The sequence below is a fragment of the Portunus trituberculatus genome, chromosome 48 (genome assembly GCF_017591435.1).
Source record: "Portunus trituberculatus isolate SZX2019 chromosome 48, ASM1759143v1, whole genome shotgun sequence".
In the NCBI taxonomy this organism is placed as follows: domain Eukaryota; kingdom Metazoa; phylum Arthropoda; class Malacostraca; order Decapoda; family Portunidae; genus Portunus; species Portunus trituberculatus.
The window spans coordinates 15,018,515-15,041,673 of NC_059302.1; the positions used below are offsets into that span (position 1 = coordinate 15,018,515).

General features: G+C 38.5%; 1 protein-coding gene across 6 annotated transcripts in view; it reads right to left on the bottom strand.

Annotated features, from left to right (window-relative positions):
* LOC123498636 (prostaglandin reductase 1-like) overlaps positions 1–23,159 on the bottom strand; it is a 156,529-nt gene that overhangs the window by 82,833 nt on the left and 50,537 nt on the right. For all 6 annotated transcript variants that reach the window (XM_045245947.1, XM_045245951.1, XM_045245946.1 and 3 more), the window contains exon 2: positions 14,342–14,454. In XM_045245947.1, coding sequence (XP_045101882.1) covers positions 14,342–14,454 — 113 coding nt within the window. The remainder of the gene's footprint in view (positions 1–14,341; positions 14,455–23,159) is intronic.

Sequence of the window (23,159 nt, forward strand, 5' to 3'; positions counted from 1 at the left end):
TGTGGCGGATAACCACTATAGTCTGACACAAATATAAAGGCCGCTGAGGGGGGAGACCTATCGAGAATTCCTCGGTTGCAGCGTCGCCAAACGTCGCAGCCCCAATTATAGGATTAACACTGAAGTGTGGAGAAATGCCCATCTCTCTCTCTCTCTCTCTCTCTCTGGCTTGTTACTACTTTCCCCTGTTTCTTATTACTATATAGTTCTCTCATGCACGTGTGTGTGTGTGTGTAATCCTACTTGCGCGAGTCTTTCAACAGTTTACGTATTGGTTTTCCTGTGATGCGGCATACACACACACATACACTCACTCTCTCTCTCTCTCTCTCTCTCTCTCTCTAAAATAGACAAGTAGACATGCATCTTTTTTGTTGTTTTATTTTATTTTTTTTCCACACCACACCCAGAGTTAAGGTGCGTTTTTTTTTTTATAGAGGTTTTACCCTGTAGGCATAATCCTCTCTCAGCTAATTAATCAGACAGTTCTTCGTCAGAAGTGTCCTCCACATTGATAATAAAAGAATCCTCTAAGCAGAACTTGTTGACGCTGTAAATAATCAATTTCTCTTGACATTGAAGGTTGCGAGGGCGAGTAGCGCGGACGAGATATTCACCTTCCATCCTGAGCGACAGGGAGGGGAGGAGTGACTCGATTTGACCTGGGGATTATCAGCGGTCAGGGAGGTTGACCTCACCCATGTCCAACTTTGAAAAGTAGCAACGCTGGAGAGCAGTGGTGCTACATTATGTGATATATATACAAAATCATTGTCTTCATTACACTAAAACAATATACAAAGCTCTCTATACATCCTTATTAGAAATTTAGAGGAATACACTTTTATGACGGTTCATTAAGATGTAAGTTAATAATGAGATCGAAACATGTGCTACGATGCTTGGCGACGCCGCAGCCAGGGAATCCCCGTTAGGTCTCCCCTCAGCGGCCTTCATATTTGAGTCGGACTATAGTGACGCCTGGCGGCCAACAATAACAATAAACCCCGCGCTTTATGATTCATAAATTTTCAATTTTTTAAATCTTAAATTGCCTTATAGTGGACTGACGTAAGTGTGAGTTTGACATAACTCGAGACCGACGTAACCCGGGACCTTACTGTACTCGTGTATATATATATATATATATATATATATATATATATATATATATATATATATATATATATATATATATATATATATATATATATATATCTTTGCAACCTTCTGTTTCTCTGAGTTTTGTTTTTCTATATAGTATTTCTTCTGTTGCTGCTTGTGATTTTAGTAATATCTTAATTGGTCTCACTGTTCCTTCTTGATATGGTCCCATTTTATGGATTTCTTCTACTTCCTCTTCTAAGTTCTGCCTATCCTCGTCATTTAAATGTTTTAGTAGGTCTTTTACTGATTTCATTTTGTCCTTTTCCCTTATTGGTCTATATTTAACATTTTTTTTCTTTCAGGCCAAAAATAATTACACTTTTTTTTCCCCAATTTTCTTTTTTCTTCAGGAGTCCTATAATTTTGTTTGTCATATTTTCATCTCTTTCTTTTAACTGTTCTTGAAATACTTCCTGAAATGATTCCTTGTCTTTCTTATCTTGGATTCTCCATGCCTGTACTTCATTTTTAATCACGTCTTGTACTCTTTCCTCTTCTTTGTTAACTAGATCTTTCAGCTTCTCTTTTTCTTTCTTGGCTTTGCCGAGTCCTTCTTCCATCAATTTCTTGTAGTTAGCTACTTCCTTTTTTAATTCTTCATTTTCTGTTCTTAGCCTAGTTTCATTTTCTTCCACTCTTTTTATCCTTTCTTTCAATTTCTGGAGCTCTTTTTCCTGTTCTTCATTCTCTTTCATTTCCATACTCTCCTTTATCCATTTATCTAATTTATGTTCAATAGTCAACACTCTATCAAATAGCGAAGTATGTGCCATATCAAAGCCTTCAAATGCTCTTTCACCCTCACCAACATAGTCATCATCAGCTTTCATTCCTTCTTGTGTCTCATACCTGCATTTAGATGGAATCTCTTCCTTACTCATGATTTTGTAACACTTCATTCATGAAAACGAGTCAAAACTAAATAAGGCAATCAAAATAAACTTGGATAATAGGTATAATGTATGGAGAAGAGACAAGGGGGGTAAAGGAGGAGGAGGAGTCATGATGACGTTAAGGAAGGAGATAGTGATAAACCAAGTGGAATGTGGGGAAGGAAAAAGCAAAAGTACTGTATGTTAAGATGCATATTAATAAAAATGAGTTAACAATCATTAACATATGTGCCACCAAAAACAAATTCATGGACCAATCAAGAATATAAAGACGTGATAGATGACACAATAAGGAGTCTAGCGAGAATCGTTAAAGAAACAAGAAAAGTTATATTAGTAGGAGATTTCAACTGTAAAGAAGTGGACTCAGAAAATTATGAAAGTGGTATGGGGGAAGAAGCCTGGGGAGAAAGATTCCTGAACCTAATGATAGACAATATGATGGACCAGAGAGTAAAGGAATGCACAAGATTCAGAGGAAACGACGAGCCTGCGAGATTGGACCTAATATTTACAAGGGGTATATGACGAGCTGGTGAGATTGGACCTAATATTTACAAGGGGTATACAAGTGAATGATGATATAAGATATAAGTGCCCATTGGGAAAGAGTAACCATGTAATATTAGAAATGGATATAGAAGAGGGAAAGGACGATAGAGACGATTCATACAAAGGAGACCGATTAAATTATAGAAAGGCTGATATTGAGAATCTCAAGAACTATTTTAAAAACATAAACTGGGAGGAGACGGAAAACTCAGAGACGATGCAGGAGAAGTATAACTTATTTTTGGAAATATACAAAACAGGAGTCAGGGAATATGTCCCGAAATATAGACCTAAAGAATAAGGAAAGAAAGATTGGTTTAATGCAAGATGTGCTAGAGCAAAGAAGAAAAGAGATGGAGCATGGAAAAGATGGAGGAGAAATAGAAATCCAGTAAATAAGGAAAACTTCAAGGCAGTGAGAAATGAATATGTTAAGGTGAGGAAGGAAGAGGAAAAGAACTTTGAAAAGGACATTGTTGAAAAATGTAAGGAGCAACCAAAATTGTTCTACAGATTCATAAACAGAAAAATTAGGCAAAAAGAAACAATAGAAAGGTTAAAAGGAGAGATGGGGATAGTGGAAGACCCAAAAAGTATGGCAGAACTATTAAATAATAAATTCCAGGAATCCAAATTTGAAAGGCCACAGGGTAATAGAGAGAAGAAAGTCTATATGAAAGAGATTAAATTAACCAAACTTGAAAAAAAAGAGTTAATGAAGGAACTGGATGAAGAGAAGGCAATGGGACCAGATGAAGTCTCAGGCAGAATACTGAAAGAATGTAGGGAAGAACTAGCAAGTCCTATATACAACATCATAAAATGCTCAATAGAAAATGGAACAGTACCAGTAGAATGGAAAAGAGCTGAGGTGGTTCCCATATATAAGAGCGGAAGGAAGGAAGAACCTTTAAATTACAGACCAGTATCACTAACTAGTGTAATATGCAAGATGTGTGAAAGAATAATAGAGAAACAATGGATTGAGTTCCTTGAAGACAACAAATTAATATCAAATAGCCAATTTGGTTTTAGAAAAAGACAGTCGTGTGTAACTAATTTAATGAGTTTCTATTCTAGAATAGTTGATAGAGTACAAGAGAGAGATGGATGGGTTGACTGTATTTATTTGGATTTAAAAAAGGCATTTGACAAAGTGCCATATGCAAGATTATTGTGGAAGTTAGAGGAGAAGGGTGGCTTAAAAGGAAGCACATTGAGATGGATAGTAAATTATTTGAGGGGGAGAGAAATAAGGACGTTAGTTAAAGATATGAAGTCCAAGTGGAGAGCAATAGAAAGCGGAGTGCCACAGGGGTCAGTATTGGCACCAATACTTTTCCTCATTTATATTAACGACATGCCAGAAGGAGTGAACAGCTACATAAATCTGTTTGCAGATGATACGAAACTGTCCAGAGTTATAAAGCAAAAGCCAGCTGGCGAACAATGAAACCTACACAGATAGCGATTGGTGCCAATGGAATTCAATGTGAACAAAAGCCATGTCATGGAAATGGGAAAGAGTGAAAGACGACCAGTGGGAATCTATAAGATGGGAGATGGAGTAGAACTAGAGAAAGTAAAAAAAGGAAAAGGACTTAGGAGTGACGATGGAAGAAAACAATCATCCAGTAAGCCATATTGATAGAATTTTTAGAGAAACATATAATTTGATAAGGAATATTGGAGTAGCATTTCACTACATGGACAAAGAAATGATGAAGAAATTGATAAGTACTATAATAAGACCCAGATTGGAATATGCAGGAGTAGTGTGGACCCCTCATTAAAAGAAACACATAAGAAAGTTGGAGAGACTACAAACAATGGCTACAAGAATGGTTCCAGAATTTGAAGGGATGACATAACAGGAGAGACTAAAGGCTATGGATCTGCCAACCCTGGAACAAAGAAGAGAGAGAGGAGATCTGATACAAGTTTATAAATTGATCAATGGATTGGACCAAGTGGATAATGAGAAACTGATCCTGAGAGAAGAATATGACATTCGAAGCACAAGATCGCATAGTAAAAAGCTGAGAAAAGGAAGATGTCTGAGAGATGTTAAAAAATATAGTTTCCCACAAAGATGTATTGAGACATGGAACAGGTTAAATGAAGAAGTAGTGTCTGCAACGAGTGTGCATACTTTTAAAGTAAGATTGGATAAGTGTAGATATGGAGACGGGGCCACACGAGCATAAAGCCCAGGCCCTGTAAAACTACAACTAGGTAAATACACTACTTGCCCAGGCCACTGCAAACCCAAACAACAGGTAGTGGAGGTAGTGGAGTTCAGCTGATTCTCAGAACGACGATACTGCGTCCTTCCTCGACCGCGTCTCGTGTTTGTGTGTGTGTGTGTGTGTATTTACCTAGTTGTAGTTTTACAGGGCCTGGGCTTTATGCTCATATGGCCCCGTCTCCATATCTACGCTTATCCAATTTTTTTTTAAAACTATGTACACTTCTTTCCTGACACCACTTCCTCACTCAAACTGTTCCAAGTCTCAACACATCTTATCGGGAAACTAAAATTTTTTAACATCTCTCAGACATCTTCCCTTCCTCTGTTTCTTACTATGCAATCTTGTGCTTCTAATGTCATATTCTTCTCTCAGGATTAGTTGCTCATTATCCACTTGATCCATTCCGTTAATCAATTTATAATCTTGTATCAGATCCCCTCACTCTCTTCTCTGTTCCAGGGTTGGTAGATCCATAGCTTTTAGTCTCTCCTCATATGTCATCCCTTTAAATTCTGGAACCATTCTTGTAGCCATTTTTGTAGTCTCTCAATTTCTTATGTGTTTCTTTTATGGGGTCCACACCACTCCTGCATATTCCAATCTCGGTCTTATTTTAGTACTTATCAATTTCTTCATCATGTCTTGTCCATATAGTGAAATGCTAATCCAATATTCCTTAGCAAATTATATGTCTCTCTGAAAATTCTATCAATATGGCTTACCGGTTGATTGTTTTCTTCCATCGTCACTCCCAAGTCCTTCTCCTTTTTTCCTTTTTCTAGTTCTACTCCATCTCCCATCTTATAGATTCCCACTGGTCGTCTTTCACTTTTTCCCATTTCCATGACATGGCTTTTGTCCACATTGAATTCCATCTCCCATTTTTAACTCCATTTCCAGATCTTGTTTAAGTCTTCCTGTAGTATTTCACAATCCTTTTTTTGTTTAATATAACTGCACAGTTTTGCATCGTCCGCAAACAGATCTATGTAGCTGTTCACTCCCTCTGGCATGTCATTTATATGTACGAGAAAAAAGTATTGGCGCCAATACTGACCCATGTGGCACTCCGCTGTCTACTGCTCTCCACTTGGACTTCATATCTTTAACTATGGTCCTTATTTCTCTCCCCCTCAAATAATTTCTCATTCATCTCAATGTGCTTCCTTTTAAGCCACTCTTCTCCTCTAACTTCCATAGTAATCTTTCATGTGGCACTTTATCAAACGCCTTTTTTAAATCTAAATAAATGCAGTCAATCCATCCCTCTCTCTCTTGTACTTTATCAACTATTCTAGAGTAGAAACTCAATAAATTTGTTACACATGACCGACCTTTTCTAAAACCAAATTGGCTATTTGATAATAATTTGTTGTCTTCAAGAAACTCAATCCATTGCTTCTTTATTACTCTTTCACACATCTTGCATATTACACTAGTTAGTGATACCGGTCTGTAATTTAAAGGTTCTTCCTTTCTTCCGCTCTTATATATGGGAACCACATCAGCTCTTTTCCACCCCACTGGTACTGTTCCATTTTCTATTGAGCATTTTATGATGTATATAGGACTTGCTAGTTCTTCCCTACATTTTTTCAGTATTCTGCCTGAGACTTCATCCGGTCCCATTGCCTTCTCCTCATCTAATTCCGTCATCAACTTTTTTATTTCAAGCTTGGTTACTTTAATCTCTTTCATACGGACAGTCTGTCTATTACCCTGTGGTCTTTCAAATTTGGATTCCTTATTAAAAACCTTCTGAAATTTACTATTTAACAGTTCTGCCATACTTTTTGGGTCTTCCACCATTCTGTTCTCTCCTTTTAATCTTTCTATTGTTTCTTTTTGTCTTATTTTTCCATTTATGAATCTGTAGAACAATTTTGGTTGTTCTTTACATTTTTCGACAATGTCCTTTTCATAGTTCCTTTCTTCTTCCTTTCTCACCTTAGCATATTAATTTCTTGCTGTTTTGAAGTTTTCCTTATTTTCTGGATTTCTGTTTCTTCTCCACCTTTTCCATGCTCCATCTCATTTCTCCTTTGCCCTAGCACACTTTGCATTAAACCAATCTTTCTTTCCTTCTTCTCTAGGTGTATATTTTGGGACATATTCCCTGACCCCTGTTTTGTATATTTCCAAAAATAAGTTATATTTCTCTTGAACCGTTTCTGAGTTTTCCATCTCCTCCCAGTTTACGTTTTTAAAGTAGCTCTTGAAGTTCTCAACATCAGCCTTTCTATAATTTAATTGGTCTCCTTTGAATGATTCATCTCTATTTTCCTTTCCTTCTTCTATATCCATTTCTAATATTATATGGTCACTCTTTCCCAATGGAAACTTATATCTTATATCATCGTTAATTTGTTTATCCCTTGTAAAAACTAGGTCCAATCTCGCCAGCTCATCGTTTCCTCTTAATCTTGTGTTTTCCTTTACACTTTGGACCATCAAATTATCTATCATTAGGTTCAGGAATCTATCTCCCCAGGCTTTTTCCCCCATACCACTTTCATAATTTTCCCAGTCCACCTCCTTACAGTTGAAATCTCCTAGTAACATCACTTTTCTCCTTTCTTTAATGATTCTTGTAAGACTCCTTATTGTGTCATTTATCATGTCTTTATATTCTTTATTAGTCCATGAATTTGTTTTTGGTGGCACATATGTTCCAATGATTGTTAACCCCTTTTTATTAATATGTATCTTAATATACAGTATTTCTGATTTTTCTTCACCAAACTCCACTTTATTTACCACCATCTCCTTCCTTAATATCATCATGACTCCTCCTCCTCCTTTACCCACTCTGTCTCTCCTCCATATATTATACCTTTTATCTATATCTATTTTTATTGCCTCATTTAACTTTGTTTTCACCAAGAATATAATATGTTTCTTTTTTCTTTATGTAATCTCTTAATTCCAATTTACTTGATAAAACCCCATCTATGTTCGTATACATAATTTTTAATCTCTTGTTCTTATCATTTTTAGTTAAATTTGCTCCATTTTTTCTTCCTTCTCTTTTATATACCATTTCTTTATCCTGTCTCCTAGAATTCTCCAAAAAAAATGCCTTCTTCTCCTCTAACCTTTCATTATTTTTTTCTCTTGCTTCTGCCACCAGTTCGTTGTGTCTCTTCCTTTCCTCCTCGTTTCTATTTTTCTTTATAGTATATATATCTTTGTAACCTTCTGTTTCTCTGAGTTTCGTTTTTCTATATAGTATTTCTTCTGCTGCTGCTTGTGATTTTAGTAATATCTTAATTGGTCTCACTGTTTCTTCTTGATATGGTCCCATTCTATGGATTTCTTCTACTTCCTCTTCTAAGTTCTGTCTATCCTCGTCATTTAGATGTTTTAGTAGGTTTTTTACTGATTTCATTTCGTCCTTTTCCCTTCTTGGTCTATATTTAACAATTTTTCTTTCAGTACGTGTGTGTGTGTGTGTGTGTGTGTGTGTGTGTGTGTGTGTGTGTGTGTGTGTGTGTGTATTTACCTAGTTGTATTGCACAGGGTTCGAGTGTCATAGTGTTCTTTCTCCATGTCTCCATTTATCCAATTTTTTCTTAAAGTTATCCACATTATGTGCTGTAACAACTTCATTACTCAATGCATTCCACTTTTTCACCATTCTGTGTGTAAAACTGTACAGGCAACCCTTGCTTAACGAAGGTCCACACATCGAAATTTCGCTACAACGAAGGTTTCATTTTACTACCATCTGCTCATTTAATGAACACCAAACTCACTTTAATGAAGTTTTATCCAGGTAATTTTTTCTAAGTTTGAAAGGCCCACCGTATCATGCAAGCCGACAGGCTTTTGAATACACCAGCGCCTCTCGTGGACAACACACGCACCACTCAATCCCCGTTCAAAACAATAACAGCGTCAGCAGCAGCTCACCTTTCCTCTCTCAACTTACCACCAAAATGCCCTGCAATCACCAAAATGCCCTGCAATGTTGCCTAGCATTGCTAAGAAGACTAGGAAGTCTCTTACTCTCGAAATGAAGCTGGATATTATTCACAGACACGAGAGGCGAGAAAACTAATAGCATTGCTTGCCACCATCTTGACTCAATCTACTCTGTCTACTATTTTCAAGTCAGCAGACTCTATTAAGAAGGGTGGTGAGACCGTATCTTCTTTGCAAGCTAAATGAACCACCTGAACTCGTGACTCTACAATGGATAAAATGGAAAGCCTTGTGGAAATGCAGTACATAAGTTTTGCATGTGATACAATGATGCGTCCTTTGTTTATATTCCACAGGTTGCCGGTTAATGTCTTTCCTGTTTCACTCTCCCTCCCTTCATAAATCTAAGATCATCAACATTATAAAGTTACGTACATACATACATCAGTGTACATTATAATGACTTAAATTAAACTACCTAAATGTTTAACTTCATAATTTTTAATTTAATTAAACCTTTCACTGTACTATGATGCACTCTCACTTTGTTTACTCTCAATGGAAGTCCAAGTCAGGGGTTAAACTGTTATAATCGATTCGCTTAACGAAGTTTCGCTTAACAAACATTTTTTTAGGAACGTGACCCCTTCGTTAAGCGGGGGATGCCTGTATTTTCCAATATCCTTCACACACTGCCTCATCCTGATCTTCTTTACATGTCCTCTTGTCCTTCTGTCTTTTGTCACCAGCACCAGGTCTTCCTTGTGTATTCCTTCCTTGATTATCTTGTACAGTAATACAGGCAACCCCAGCTTAATGAAGGGGTTACGTTCCTAAAAAAACACTTCGTTAAGCGAAACTTCGTTAAGCGAACCGATTATAACAAGTTTAACTCCTGATTTGAACTTCCATTGAGAGTAAGCAAAGCGAGAGTGCATCATAGTACAGTAATAGGTTTAATGAAAGTAAAAATTATGAAGTGAAACATTTAGGTAGTTTAATATAAGTCATTATAATGTACACTAATGTATGTATGTATATAACTTTATAATGTTGATGATCTTAACTTTATGAAGGGAGGAAGAGTGAAACGGGAAATACACTAACCGGCAACCTGTGGAATGTAAACAAAGTGCGCATCATGGTACCGCATACAAAACTTATGTACCACATTTCCACAAGGCTTTCCATTTTATCCATTGTAGAGTCACAAGTTCAGGTGGTTCTTTTAGCTTTCAAGGAAGATGCAGTCTCACCAGCCTTCTTGAAAATAGTAGACAGTAGATGGAGTCAAGATGGTGGCAAGCAATGTTATTGTTTTCTGGCCTCTCTCTTGTCTGTGAATAATACCCAGCTTCACTTCGAGACTAAAACACTTCCTAGTCTTAGGAGCATTAGGCCACATTGCAGGGCGTTTTGGTATTAAGTTGAACTAGGGAAGATGAGCTGCTGATGACGCTGTTATGTTTTGACTGGGGAGTGAGTGGTGTGCATGATCTTGATCTTGATCTTGATGCTACAGGTGATGCAGAATTTCTTCTGAGTCAGGCCTTTGTATTGGCAGCGCCTGTGTTGTCCACGAGAGGCTTGATCTTGATCTTTATTCTACAGGTGTCTCAGGATTTCTCCTGAGGCAGGCCTTAGTACCAGCAGCTCCTGGTGTATTCAAAAGCCTGTCAGCTTGCATGATACAGTGGGGCTTTCAAATTTGGAAAAAATTACCTGGATAAAACTTTGTTAAAATGAGTTTGGTGTTCGCTAAACAAGCAAATGGTAGTAAAACGAAACCTTCGTTGTAGCGAAATTTCGTTGTGTGAACCTTCGTTAAACGGGGGTTGCCTGTACTCCACTTATCGAATGTTCGTCTAATGAATTTCCGATTTAGCGTACTATATAAAGTTAGACCAAAAAGTCCGCATAACGTACAACCACATCCATTTTAGCAAATTTTCTGGGTTTGAATTTGCTTGGTGAGGGACCAAACGCAACACCTTCGCTGTGATTGGCTGGCTCCCCTCCTGTCTCTAGCGCTCCTGGGGCCGGATTTAAGATTCTTTAACAACGTCAGAGCAGCCTCCTGCCGCGAAATGGCTTCCATGAACGCTTGGAGGGATGGTGACGAGGTTGCTCTGAGGTTGCTGGGAACACCACCTCTGGAGGAGGTGTTACTGTCTTATAAATGCATTTATGTTCACAAAACAACATTTCTATTAGCTTTTTACAAACCTTGCCCCCAAGAAAGGATTGTTTTGTAATGAGTAAAGTGAAATCTTACATGGAATACCAAAAAATAAAGCACAGATGAGATCGGCCACAGCAGAGGAGGCGGAGACTCACAGCGACTCGGCCACTTCTTCTTCTTGTGACCCTTTTAGCCTGGCGTGTTGTCTTTCACCACGATATTAAATTTAGGTTTCCAGTCCTCTATTGCCTGCTACAATGGATATCATATCTTAGTATTCATATACGCTCATGCCATGAGGATAACCTGGACTCCGTGGCACTGAGTGATAGTGAATTACTAATGAAATTCACTATCACTCAGTGCCACGAAGTCCAAGTTATCCTCATGGCATGAGCGTATATGAATACTAAAATATGATATCCATTATAGCAGGCAATATAGGAGTGGAAGCAAATTTAATATCGTGGTGAAAGACAACACGCCAGGCTAAAAGGGTCACAAGAAAAAGAAGAAGCGGCCAAGTCACCGTGAGTCTCCGCCTCCTCTGCTTTGGCCGATCTCATCTCTGCTTTATTTTTTGGTATTCAAAGTAAGATTTCACTTTATGCATTACAAAACAATCCTTTCTTGTGGGCAGGGTTTGTAAAAGCTATATATATATATATATATATATATATATATATATATATATATATATATATATTTTTTTTTTTTTTTTTTTTTTTAACCCATGTGGTATGTTGGGGACCAGCCCAGAACGCATCCCCCCTATTTCCATTATTTCCTATGGGAAAATTATGTCCGCTTAACGAATTTCCGCTCTACGAACAGCTTTAACACCCCCTATCCTGTTCGTTAAGCGGAGTATTGCTGTACATTGTTATTAGGTCCCCTCATTCTCTTCTATCTTGTAAGGTTGGTAGTCCCATTTCCTTCAGTCGTTCTTTACATGTTAGGTCCTTTAGTTCCAGCACCATCTTTGTAGCGATATTCTGTATCCTTTCTAATCTTCTTATGTCTTTTTTAGGGCTCAGAGACCACACCACTGCTGCACATTTCAGTTTTGGATGTGTCATGCTTGTGATGATTTTTTTCATCATATCTTTGTCCATGAACAGAAATCCTCAAGCTTCAACCGACTGACTCACCAATTCGACATTCATATCTCATGCACCACCCAGCCAGTCAAATCTGCCGCCACCTCAAATTCACTGCCAGCTCACCAGTTGGAGGTGTAAACCAACACTACCCTGTGCATCGCTTAATCTGCGTCATTTTTGCCCCAGCTGGCGTCCAGGCAGGCCACACTCTGCCATACCATCTCCTGCCTCCACGCCGCTTTAACCATCCCGCACAAAGCCACCTCCATCACCAGCCATAAGAAGCACAATTTCCTGCCTTTCAAAGTTAAGCTTGAGCTTATAAGAAAGTGTGAGGCAGGTATAGCTCACAGTGTTGTTCCAGCGCAAATAAGTGTCCCTAGATCAACAGTATCAACAATTTGGAAGAACAGGGACAAGTACCGCAAGACCGCTGAATCAACAACTTTTTTGTAAGTGTTTTCATTTCCAAAAATGTACTGTACAGCACCTTAATGTATTTAATAAAAAAAAGTTAGATATAAATGAAGCCTTTAATAGTATTGATTTAGTCTAAAATACTGTTTTTTTAGAGGTTATAGTGATGTTTTGGGGGGTCTAAGCTGGAGGTTGATCCCTATCCCACTTAATTCTTAAGTATCTTATGGGAAAAATTACTTCACAATTCGAATAAACGCTGATTCGACCAATGAAAAACCGCCCTAACCCTGTTGAATTGCAAGGATCCCCTGTACCAATAAATCAGGTAATTTATTTTAACCTTAACAAAACCTTAGGTTTACAAAAATTTCAATGTAAATTTTTTCTATAATTTAGATTTTTACTTACCATAAGTGAAGACTGGTGATGGATAATGTAGAAAAGGAGGGAAGAAGGGTGGGGAGGAGGAGGGAGGTTATTCATCAGAGGATGAGTCACCATCCACGAAAATGTCTGGTAACTCATCTCATGGTGTGATTCTTGTGGCCCCTCTAGTGGAGGACTGTGGCTCACTAACACTTGCACTCTTACTAGATTCCTTATTTTCACCACTAATAGGCCTCTATGGTGCCATTGTAAGTTTCTAAATGAAAAACTACAGACAGAATGCAGGAGAATGTTGTTCTCATGACCATGGCAGGGAGGGAGAGGCCAGGGCTTTGTTTACAACCACTTGTGTGGACGTTCAAGTACCAGATTTTTTTTTGAGTACCAAATCGAACTTTTGCATTTGAGTATAGAAAAGTTTGACTTCAAAGACATTCAAGTATTGCTTCTTCACTGTATACCACACACAGTCACCTTAACATACAATTGCATTTTTATCAAAATGAAAATTTTAATGCAGAAAAATTCCCCATTTTCAATTTCATAAATCTTGCAGCTTAATACTCAGAAAAAAATGTCTGCAAAGCTGCATGGGGATATTCCTTGATTCAGAAGCATGTAATATCTGTAATTTTTTTGCAAGTATTTACATAAGGAAAAAAACTAATCTATCCTATTTTGTGCACTTAATATTTGAGGTATACATATAAACATATGCAGTATTATTTATTTGGGTGTCTTTAACTCTAATATGTAGGATATTTTTCCACAGCAAAGTTTTGCATGAATACAATTTTTTTTTATCCTAAATAAAATTTAACAAAAAAAATAAATAAAAATTTGAAGAAATTGATCCATATATTTTTATGAAAAATACCTGTCAGAACTTCATCCTAGTCTAGTGGTAAAACTGTAAAAAGTTATTAGTCTAGACAAGAAAGTAAAGCAGCAGGAGACAAAAATATCCAATAACGATCGTAAAAATGGAAGGTTCCCTAAGTTAGGATAGATGTTAGATTAGTGTAGGTTTTGTTAGAGGTCAGGTTTGCTTATGTATGCATCAATGGGTGTATATGTGTAAAACAAAAAAATTCAAGCATTTAGGAAAAGTTTCCCCAAATTGTGGGATTTTTTTTTTAAGGATTTTTCCTTAAGGATTTCCAAAGAGCAGGGGTACTCATTTTGTGTTCTAGGCATAAAAATACAACCATTGTTAAACTTATTAATTAATATCAGGCTGTCGACTCTAGATATTTACCTAGCTTACTACCAGATAAGGATTGAGAACATCAAATTTTAGCAGTACAGGTTTTTAATTATTTCACAAATGTACTTTGATATAATTTTCTAATATACACATCAAGATACTTCATATTCTCTTGGGCTCATACCAAGAATTTCATACTGTTTATATGCAACTGAACAATAAATGTTATCATATTGCAGATAATTGGCCCTCACCTCCTTCACTGCAAGCAGGCAGCTCTTCTTCCACACAGAGGAAATCCTCTACAGTCGGCTCCCCCTCTGGCCGCCGCACAAGCTGCCATACTTTGGCTATGACCATGATGATGCTGTCCAAGGTAGAATAATCATATAAATAAATCCAAGCCTTAGACCATTCCATCTTTGACTGTCAGAAAGCAAAATTTAAGAATGCCCCCAAATAATGAAGGATATCCTCTTAAATTTTGTTCTCAGAATGAGGAATTCTAAGAACAAGAGATAGAGTCTTAAAAAGCAACCAATACAAAAAAAAAAGAAAGCAATGATAATAAATAAGAACTACATGTACACCCTGTTTATGATACGGTTATATTCCAGAAAATCATATCTTAAGGTGAATGATAGCAAAGCAAACTTATGAATAAAATAATTGGGATGCATTGCAAGACCTTTAAGTAAGTGCACTCTAAATCCATAAAAAAAAATTAAATATCATATGTAAATACAGTTATCACCTAAAATAATAAAACATGTTACATTATTTAATTCAATAAATAAAAGAATAAAGCAACAAAATAAAAACATTTTTGTACTTAATCTCAATGTACTTACTTTCACTCTAATCCACATTATATTAACCCTATCACTACAAATTAGTACAGGTACTCTCTGATGATGGATGAGATGATAAAGCACCTGTGCAGCTCAATATAATGAGCACATATGGAGAGAGAGAGAGAGAGAGAGAGAGAGAGAGAGAGAGAGAGAGAGAGAGAGAGAGAGAGAGAGAGAGAGAGAGAGAGAGAGAGAGAGAGAGAGAGAGGTACAATTTTCTGCTCTGTAAAAATAATTAGGTTAAATAAAAAAAAAAAGGTGTAAATGTGAAAGGGTGATAACAAAATCATAAAAAATCTGGGGTTCACTGTCACTTTTTATGCATGAAGAGCAAATAAGCGTGTAGTCGGGATGTTCTAAAAACAAAATATAATTGATCGTGTAGCAGACAAAGGGTAGTAAAGAATAATAATCGTTAAAGTGGAATATTGTGTAACAGTGAATCAGATAGTAAGAAATACCTGTATCAAATGACTAAAAGAGATCATTAAGTTAGGCTTGTACATTTAAAATTTTTCATGTAAGAAAGGGAAACCAGCCGAATGCAACAAAAACTCCAAAAAAAAGGCCCACTTAAATACTGATCTACAAATACAGGTAACTCTTGATTTAAGCATGTTTAATTTACGCGTTTTTTGTTAATACGCCACCAAAAAAATATTATAATTGATTAAATTTGCGCAATCGGTTTGCTTATACGCAATTTGGCCCAACCACATTTTCAAACTGAGCGCCAGAGGCAATTTCAAACTGCACGCCAGAGAGTGGAAAGGACAGCAAGTGCTTGTGACGGGTGAAGACATTGGCATCCTGCATTTATTTTTTTACTAGTGTTTAATTTTAGGAGAGCATAGGGGTTTGGTTTAGTGAAAATATACACTTTTTGTGATTATTTGTTCATTTGGTCCATAACACCCTAAATCATCGTTCTGTGATGTTCATTTGCAAAGATCAAACGTCATTTCTCCCATGAAGCCATTTATAAATGCCCCGCACTCTTGCGTCATCACCTGAGTTACGCGGAAAAAAAATTATGTATCATACATTGCTTATTTCAATGTATAAGATTTTATATGAATATTTTTCTCTTGATAAATTTCACCATTTAGCATCCTAACCATCAGCATGAGGGTGGAGGTAGCTAGCAGTGAGATCACAAACTCAGTGTTTGGGTGGACATGGAGGAGGAAGAAAGTTTGTTGCTCTATAATTTTCAGAAGTATCGTCCTTACAGGCATAAATTAATGAGATTTAGAAACAGAAACATCAAGAAGATGTAGTAAAGCAACCAAGACAATGGTAAAGAAGTATAGCTGTCACTGACAGCTGTGATAATATGCATAATTCATATGCATATCATCGCTTCGTGCGTGAGCCCACCACACACTGTGGCTGCCTCACACATGCTGTTAGATGTCTTAAACATTCGTTGCATTAGTTTACCATCACAACCAGCCTATTATCATTATACAATCAAAAATAAATGTTGACTACATTATTCCAAGAGATTATTTTGACATAGAGGTTAGAAGTTGAACCCAGACTGGTGATAATACCTTCACAATGTCTCTGTCACCTCAAGACACCAATCATAACTCAGAAGATGTCTAGACCACTCGTAATGTAGCAGACTGACGTGACACTACTGATGGCGCCTCGCAACGCCCTGACATACGAGTGGACAATATTTTCTAGAGAAGCAAGAATCTGATGCATTATCATCCTATCATGCTCCAGGAAGTCACCATTGTATACACAATCATGTGTAAAAATATCATGTCAATGAGATTAATATAAATATGAAAACAATGACCAAATTGAAAAAAAATCTTTAGGAGTGGATATCTCAAAAGTAGTTTTTTTTACACTTCAAAAATTTATCTAAATCGATGTAAACTCTGATCCCCTTTTGTCTGGTATGGATTTAAAGAACAACTCAAATACAATATTTTGTGGAGCCAGATTTTTTATATTGTCAATTGAAAATAAGATACAGACACAGAGACGATGACTTTTTCAGAAAAGTTTGATATTTTTTTTCAAAGAGAAAGAAAACAAAATTAGAAAAACTGTGCCCTGAATAGTAGCGTATATGTACAAAGTTTCTATGGTGTTTTTTTCATAGTACTAACTGAAACAAAGTCTGTGAAATAAAAAAATTAAAACGCACTGTTTTTTCTCTGCAATCATTCACCAAAACTTGATGAAATGGACAGAATAGCCTATTTTTAACCCCCTCAAACAAAGTACAGGCAACCCCTGCTTAACGAAGGGGTTACGTTCCTAAAAAACATTTAATTAAGCGAAACTTCGTTAAGCGAACCGATCATAACAAGTTTAACCCCTGACTTGAAATTCCATTGAGAGTAAGCAAAGTGAGAGTGCATCATAATACAGTAAAAGGTTTAATGAAAGTAAAAATTATGAAGTTAAACATTTAGGTAATTTAATATGTCATTATAATGTACACTAATGTATGTATGTACGTAACTTTATAATGTTGATGATCTTAACTTTATGAAGGGAGGAAGAGTGAAACGGGATATACACTAACCGGCAACCTGTGGAATGTAAACAAAGTGCGCATCATGGTACTGCATACAAAACTTATGTACCACATTTCCACAAGGCTTTCCATTTTATCCATTATAGAGTCATGAGTTCAGGTGGTTCTTTTACCTTTCAAGGAAGATGCGGTCTCACTAGCCTTCTTAATAGAGTCTGCTGACTTGAAAATAGTAGACAGTAGATGGAGTCAAGATGGTGACAAGCAATGCTATTAGTTTTCTGGCCCCTCTCGTGTCTGTGAATAATACCCAGCTTCACTTCAAGAGTAAGACACTTTCTGGTCTTCTTAGGAACGTTAGGCCACATTGCAGGGCGTTTTTGCGTTAAGTTGAACTAGGGAAGATGAGCTGCTGGTGACGCTGTTATGTTTTGACTGGGGAGTGAGTGGTGCACGTGATCTTGATCTTGATCTTGATGCTACAGGTGACGCAGAATTTCTTCTGAGTCAAGCCTTTGTATCGGCAGCGCCTGTGTTGTCCACGAGAGGCTTGATCTTGATTTTTATTCTACAGGTGTCTCAGGATTTCTCTTGAGGCAGGCCTTAGTACAAGCAGCTCCTGGTGTATTCAAAAGCCTGTCAGCTTGCATGACACGGTGGGGCTTTCAAATTTGGAAAAGAATTACCTGGATAAACTTATTTAAAGCGAGTTTGGTGTTTGTTAAACGAGCAGATGGTAGTAAAACGAAACCTTCGTTGTAGCGAAATTTCGTTGTGTGAACTTTCGTTAAACGGGGGTTGCCTGTACATATTAAAGTTTCAAAACAATTGGGCTTACTGTACGAAAAAAGTTAGGTTTTTCTATACCCTCCTTTATACTGTGGGGTTATTTCTGATATGTGGATTTTTGATAAAGTGGAAAAGCTCAGAGGATGATGGTGACTGACTGTGGTGTGAGTGGTGAAGGCAGTGACGCAGTGAGTGTTGTGTTTACGTATTCTTTGTTTTGCTGTTTTCTCTTATTATTTTTTGCTTTCTCTTATCATTTCTTGCTTTTCCCTTTACTTTAAATACACTTCTAGTATTTAGAACGGTAAATAATAAAAACATGTTAATTTAGTCAAATAAATAGAGTATTTTGTACGAATTTTTTTTTTTTTTACCACATCCTGCCTCCCCCTTATATCTATTGTTTCTTATGAGAATTACAAGTTTGTTTTATGTGAATTTTCATATACGCAATGCCTTTTAGAATGCATCTATCATAGAAATCGAGAGTTACCTGTAGGGTCAAAACAGATAGCCAAAATAATTGAATAAATGTCTTGAAATCTCCCTGTTAAATGAGTTCAGATCATAATACGGTCAAAATGCAAAGGCAGACAAGGAGTTCCAGAGTTTACAAGAGAAAGAGATGAGTGATTAATCATATATTAAATGACAGTGTTATACAGGTAACTCTCAATCTACACAATAAATGCGTTCCAAGAGGCATCGTGTATTTCAAAATTCGCGTAAAACAAACTTGTAATTCTAATAAGAAACAATAGATAATAGGGGGTATGTGGGATGTGGTAAAAAAAAATTTGTACAAAATACTCTATTTATTTGGCTACATTAACATTTTTTATTATCTACCATTCTAAATACTAGAAGTGTATTTAAAGTAAAGGGAAAACCAAGAAATAATAAGAGAAAGCAATAAATAATGAGAAAACAACAAAACAAAGAATATGTAAACACAATACTCACTGCATCACTGCCTTCACCACTCACGCCACAGTCAGTCACCATCTTTCTCTGAGCTTTTCCACTTTATCAATAATCCACTTATCAAAAATAACCCCACAGTATAAAAGTAAACACTAGTAAAAAAAAATAAACGCAAGACGCCAATGTCTTCACCCCTCACAAGCACTCGCCGTCACTGTCCACTTCCGAGTCAAGGATGTCATCATCCACCTGCGCTTCCTCTGCTTCCACCGCTTCCACAGGATCGTCCACATCCTCTTCTGGTACTACATCTTCCACTCGTGTTTTCTTGAAAAACTGCAGCATGGTGGTCTGGCGCTTTTTCTTGGAAAATTCTTTTTGCATCACTGTGTAGCAGAAGAGTGCATCCATGGCTTTTCTTGTTGCTGTGCTGCTCTGCTCCACATTGGGATCCATTTCCTCTAGCATGGCAAGACCTCCTTTTATTTTTCCAAGTGCTTCATTGAGCCTCTTGGTTGTCATGGCCAGTCCTTGAAGGCAGACTGAAGAGATTGTGTCTGTATTCGGTGCTGGCAGGCTGCAAATGATGCGCGGGAAGATGAAGGAGCAGCGGAGCTCCCACCTATCGGCCAGCTGCGGAACACTGGTGCGCAGTTTAACCCCTCCTTTCCGAGTGGTAGCGTCAAAAACTCTCACCCTGCCCGGGCCCATCTCCCACAGTCGCTCTCTCAGTCCGGGCGATCTTGCTGATTATCCGAGAAATCCCCTGTTTTCACTTTATCCGTATGGCTAAACTACTTAACCTATGAACTTCAATTTGGTTTTGTACTCACTGGCCATGCCTCCTCCTCGAGATGACACCTCACTCAGCTCTGTATATGCTCTAGTTGATGAGATATGACGAGTGGAAGTGGTCATGGTCGCGGGCCTAAAGCAGTGAGGTGTTCGCGGGTGGGCTGGCTTGGGCCACTGCTCCGCCTTGAGCTGCCATCTATGGATGACACAACTGCCCCGCCCACCCGCAGCCCCAGATATGTGGTTCACATACCAAACCAGAGTGGATTTATGCCCTACAGTGGAGTGTGGGAGTTACACAAAATAAATAAAGTTATAATAAATACTAGTTCTTTTTCTTTCTATACATTTTCAGAGTTTATATATATTTTTTCGTATTTTCAATATAAAAAAGTGTCACTGTCACTCACTTATTTTCTAGCCGTAATAATAAACACTCTTACACTACAGTAACATAATGATAATTATTTACATTGTTTACTCTGTAAGGCACAAAGGCACAAACAGAAAAAACACTCGCACACTAAAATAACATAATAATATTTACACTTATATAATAATGTGTCACTGTCACACTTATTTTCTATATAATAAATATAAATGCTAGTTCTTTTTTCTATACATTTTCAGAGTTTATATATATTTTTTTTTTGTTTTCACTATATAAAAGTGTCACTGTCACTCACTTATTTTCTAAAGTTTACTCTGTAAGGGACAAAGATACAAACAGTCTCCCAACACTCCGTGCTTCTATCTATAAATTGTCAAGGCTATGGTAGTCTCTGAAGCACTCTGTAGGGCACAGTGGCACATGACACTCTTTGCACCAGAAGCGAGTTTCCTTCCTTCGTGCAGGACGACGTGTCGTGTGCGCACAGACATGACAACGACGGGAGCCAGGTCTACCTGAGGGCAGGTTGGGCAGGTGTGACAGGTAGTGGCGGCTCACCCAGTCACGTGCCTGAAACTTGTCTGGTCTCCCCGTCATTGCTTGCCCGCCAACTTGTGGTTGCACAGTGCTGTACTCCTCCAACAGCTGGCGACAAACAAGGAGCTCAAACTCTCTGAGTGACAAGTGTGAGCCTTCGTGCAGTTGCTGGTAGAGGATGAAGGAGTTCAACACTGTTATGTCAACCAAGTGGAAGAAAGCCTTTTTATACCACTTGAGGCTTTTCCGCAGGCAATCGATCGAGCTGATCATCATGTCTGACTTGTCGACGAGCCGCATATTTGTGTTGTAGTCAACCACAGCATCAGGCTTGAGTTTGGGGAGGCCTGTCCTGTGGTCGACTTTGCCTGAATCCTGCAGCTCCCCCTTATTGACAGTCGTGAGGAGCTTGACAACTCTCTTATCATGCCAATGAATAGCCAGCATGTTCCCACTCTTCTTCTTGAGGCAGTCTCCTTTCACCGTGTTTGTAGGGAAAGCTGGCCATCCTTTCCTATTGGCACGAACAGTTCCGCAGGATCCAGTATCGTTCTCCAGGAGGAACTTGCTTAGTGCTGGAGATGTGTAATAATTATCTGTGTACAGAATGTGCTTCTTCTTGAAGTAGTGGTCCATTAGCCGCTTGACAACTGCCCCAGAAAATCCATGGGGTCATTGCTGGCTACGTCCACATCTGTACCAGTATACACAACAAAATCCAGCACATACCCAGTCTTACAGTCGCAGATGACAAAGAATTTGATGCCAAACCTATGTCTCTTTGACGGGATATACTGGATGAAAGACAGTCGCCCCTAAAGAGAACGAGAGACTCGTCGACTAAAACTTTTTGGAATGGTAGAAAAAACATCCGGATCTTTTCAAGGAGCATGGACAAAATAGGACGTATTTTATATAGCCTATCATTGGGTTGAGGGCCAATACTTGTTGAGAAGTGCAGGTATGACAGGATATCAAAATACCTGTCCCTCGACATATGCCTCCCAAAGACAGGTGTAGTGAGGAGGTAGTCCTTACTCCAATAATCCTTCAGTCGATGTTTCCTGACGTGTGGCATCAACATCGTCAGTGCGAACCACACATACAACTCGGGAATAGTCACAGCAGTCCATTCAAGCATTTTGGCCTCTTCTCTCACTGATCTATTCCCAAAGTTGATGGAGAATTCCCTGAACTCATTAGTTTCTTTGACAAGCAAGCTCATCAAACCCACGTCAAAGAAAGCAGTAAAAAAATTCATTGCTTTTGACGTGGGAGAACAGGGGAATTCAGCCTGTATACCTGCATTTGCATCATCAAAAACAGGTACATCAGGCTCAAAATCATCACAATCCCTCCACACAAACGTATCAGCTTGTCCTTGATGTGGTAGTGGAGGTGGTGAAGCCTGTTGCTGTGGTAGTTGTTGGGAGGCAGATGGTGGTGTAGGAGGCGAGTCTGGGTCAGACGAGATAAGGGGTGTTTGTTTAGCACCGCGCCTTACCCCTCTACCTCTTCTACCTCTTCTTTCTCCTCGTCTCTCTCCCCTACCAGAACCACGTATAGGAGGAGAATCATCACTTGATGATGATGATGGTGATGATGGAGAAGGAAAGGTTAACCTTCTTCTGCTAGCTGGGGGCAAGGGCGTGGCTAAATCACTTGGGCGTGGGCGTGCAGCTGTGCTTGTGGTAGCAGCTGTGTTTGTACAGTACGCCGGGGCCAGTATTGGCGATAAGCCCCACACACCCTCCTCCTCCTCCTGACTCCCTTCACATGTGGAGGGGATTGTGATGTCTGGGACTGCAGTAGCGTCAATATGAGATGATGATGCTGCAGACGCAAAAGGTACATAGACAGAAACTTCGCTGCCATCATCACTCATGACGTACTCTGTCTGTGATGCGTCGTCATCACTCACCACGGCATCACTGGAAAGTGGGGACACAGTAACATCTAACTCTTGATCTATGGCAGAGTCAGAATTCTAATATTACCTCTTATAGGTCGCGAGGAAGCGCGAGGGGTTGAGGTAGACGGACAGGCATCGTGGGGGGATGGCAGGCGGGGCAGAAGCGGGCAGCGAAACGAACACGGGGTTTTCTTTCTTTTCACGTCTATCCATGATGGTGGCGCGGGAGGTACTGAGTATGCAGTGTGTCAAGTGTATGGGGCGAGATCTAAGGCAGGGTAGCAAATTCGCGGCGATAATCGCCCAACTAGCCACAAAATAGCCAAAGCGGGAATCCCGCCACCGGACTCTGTCACCCGAGCAG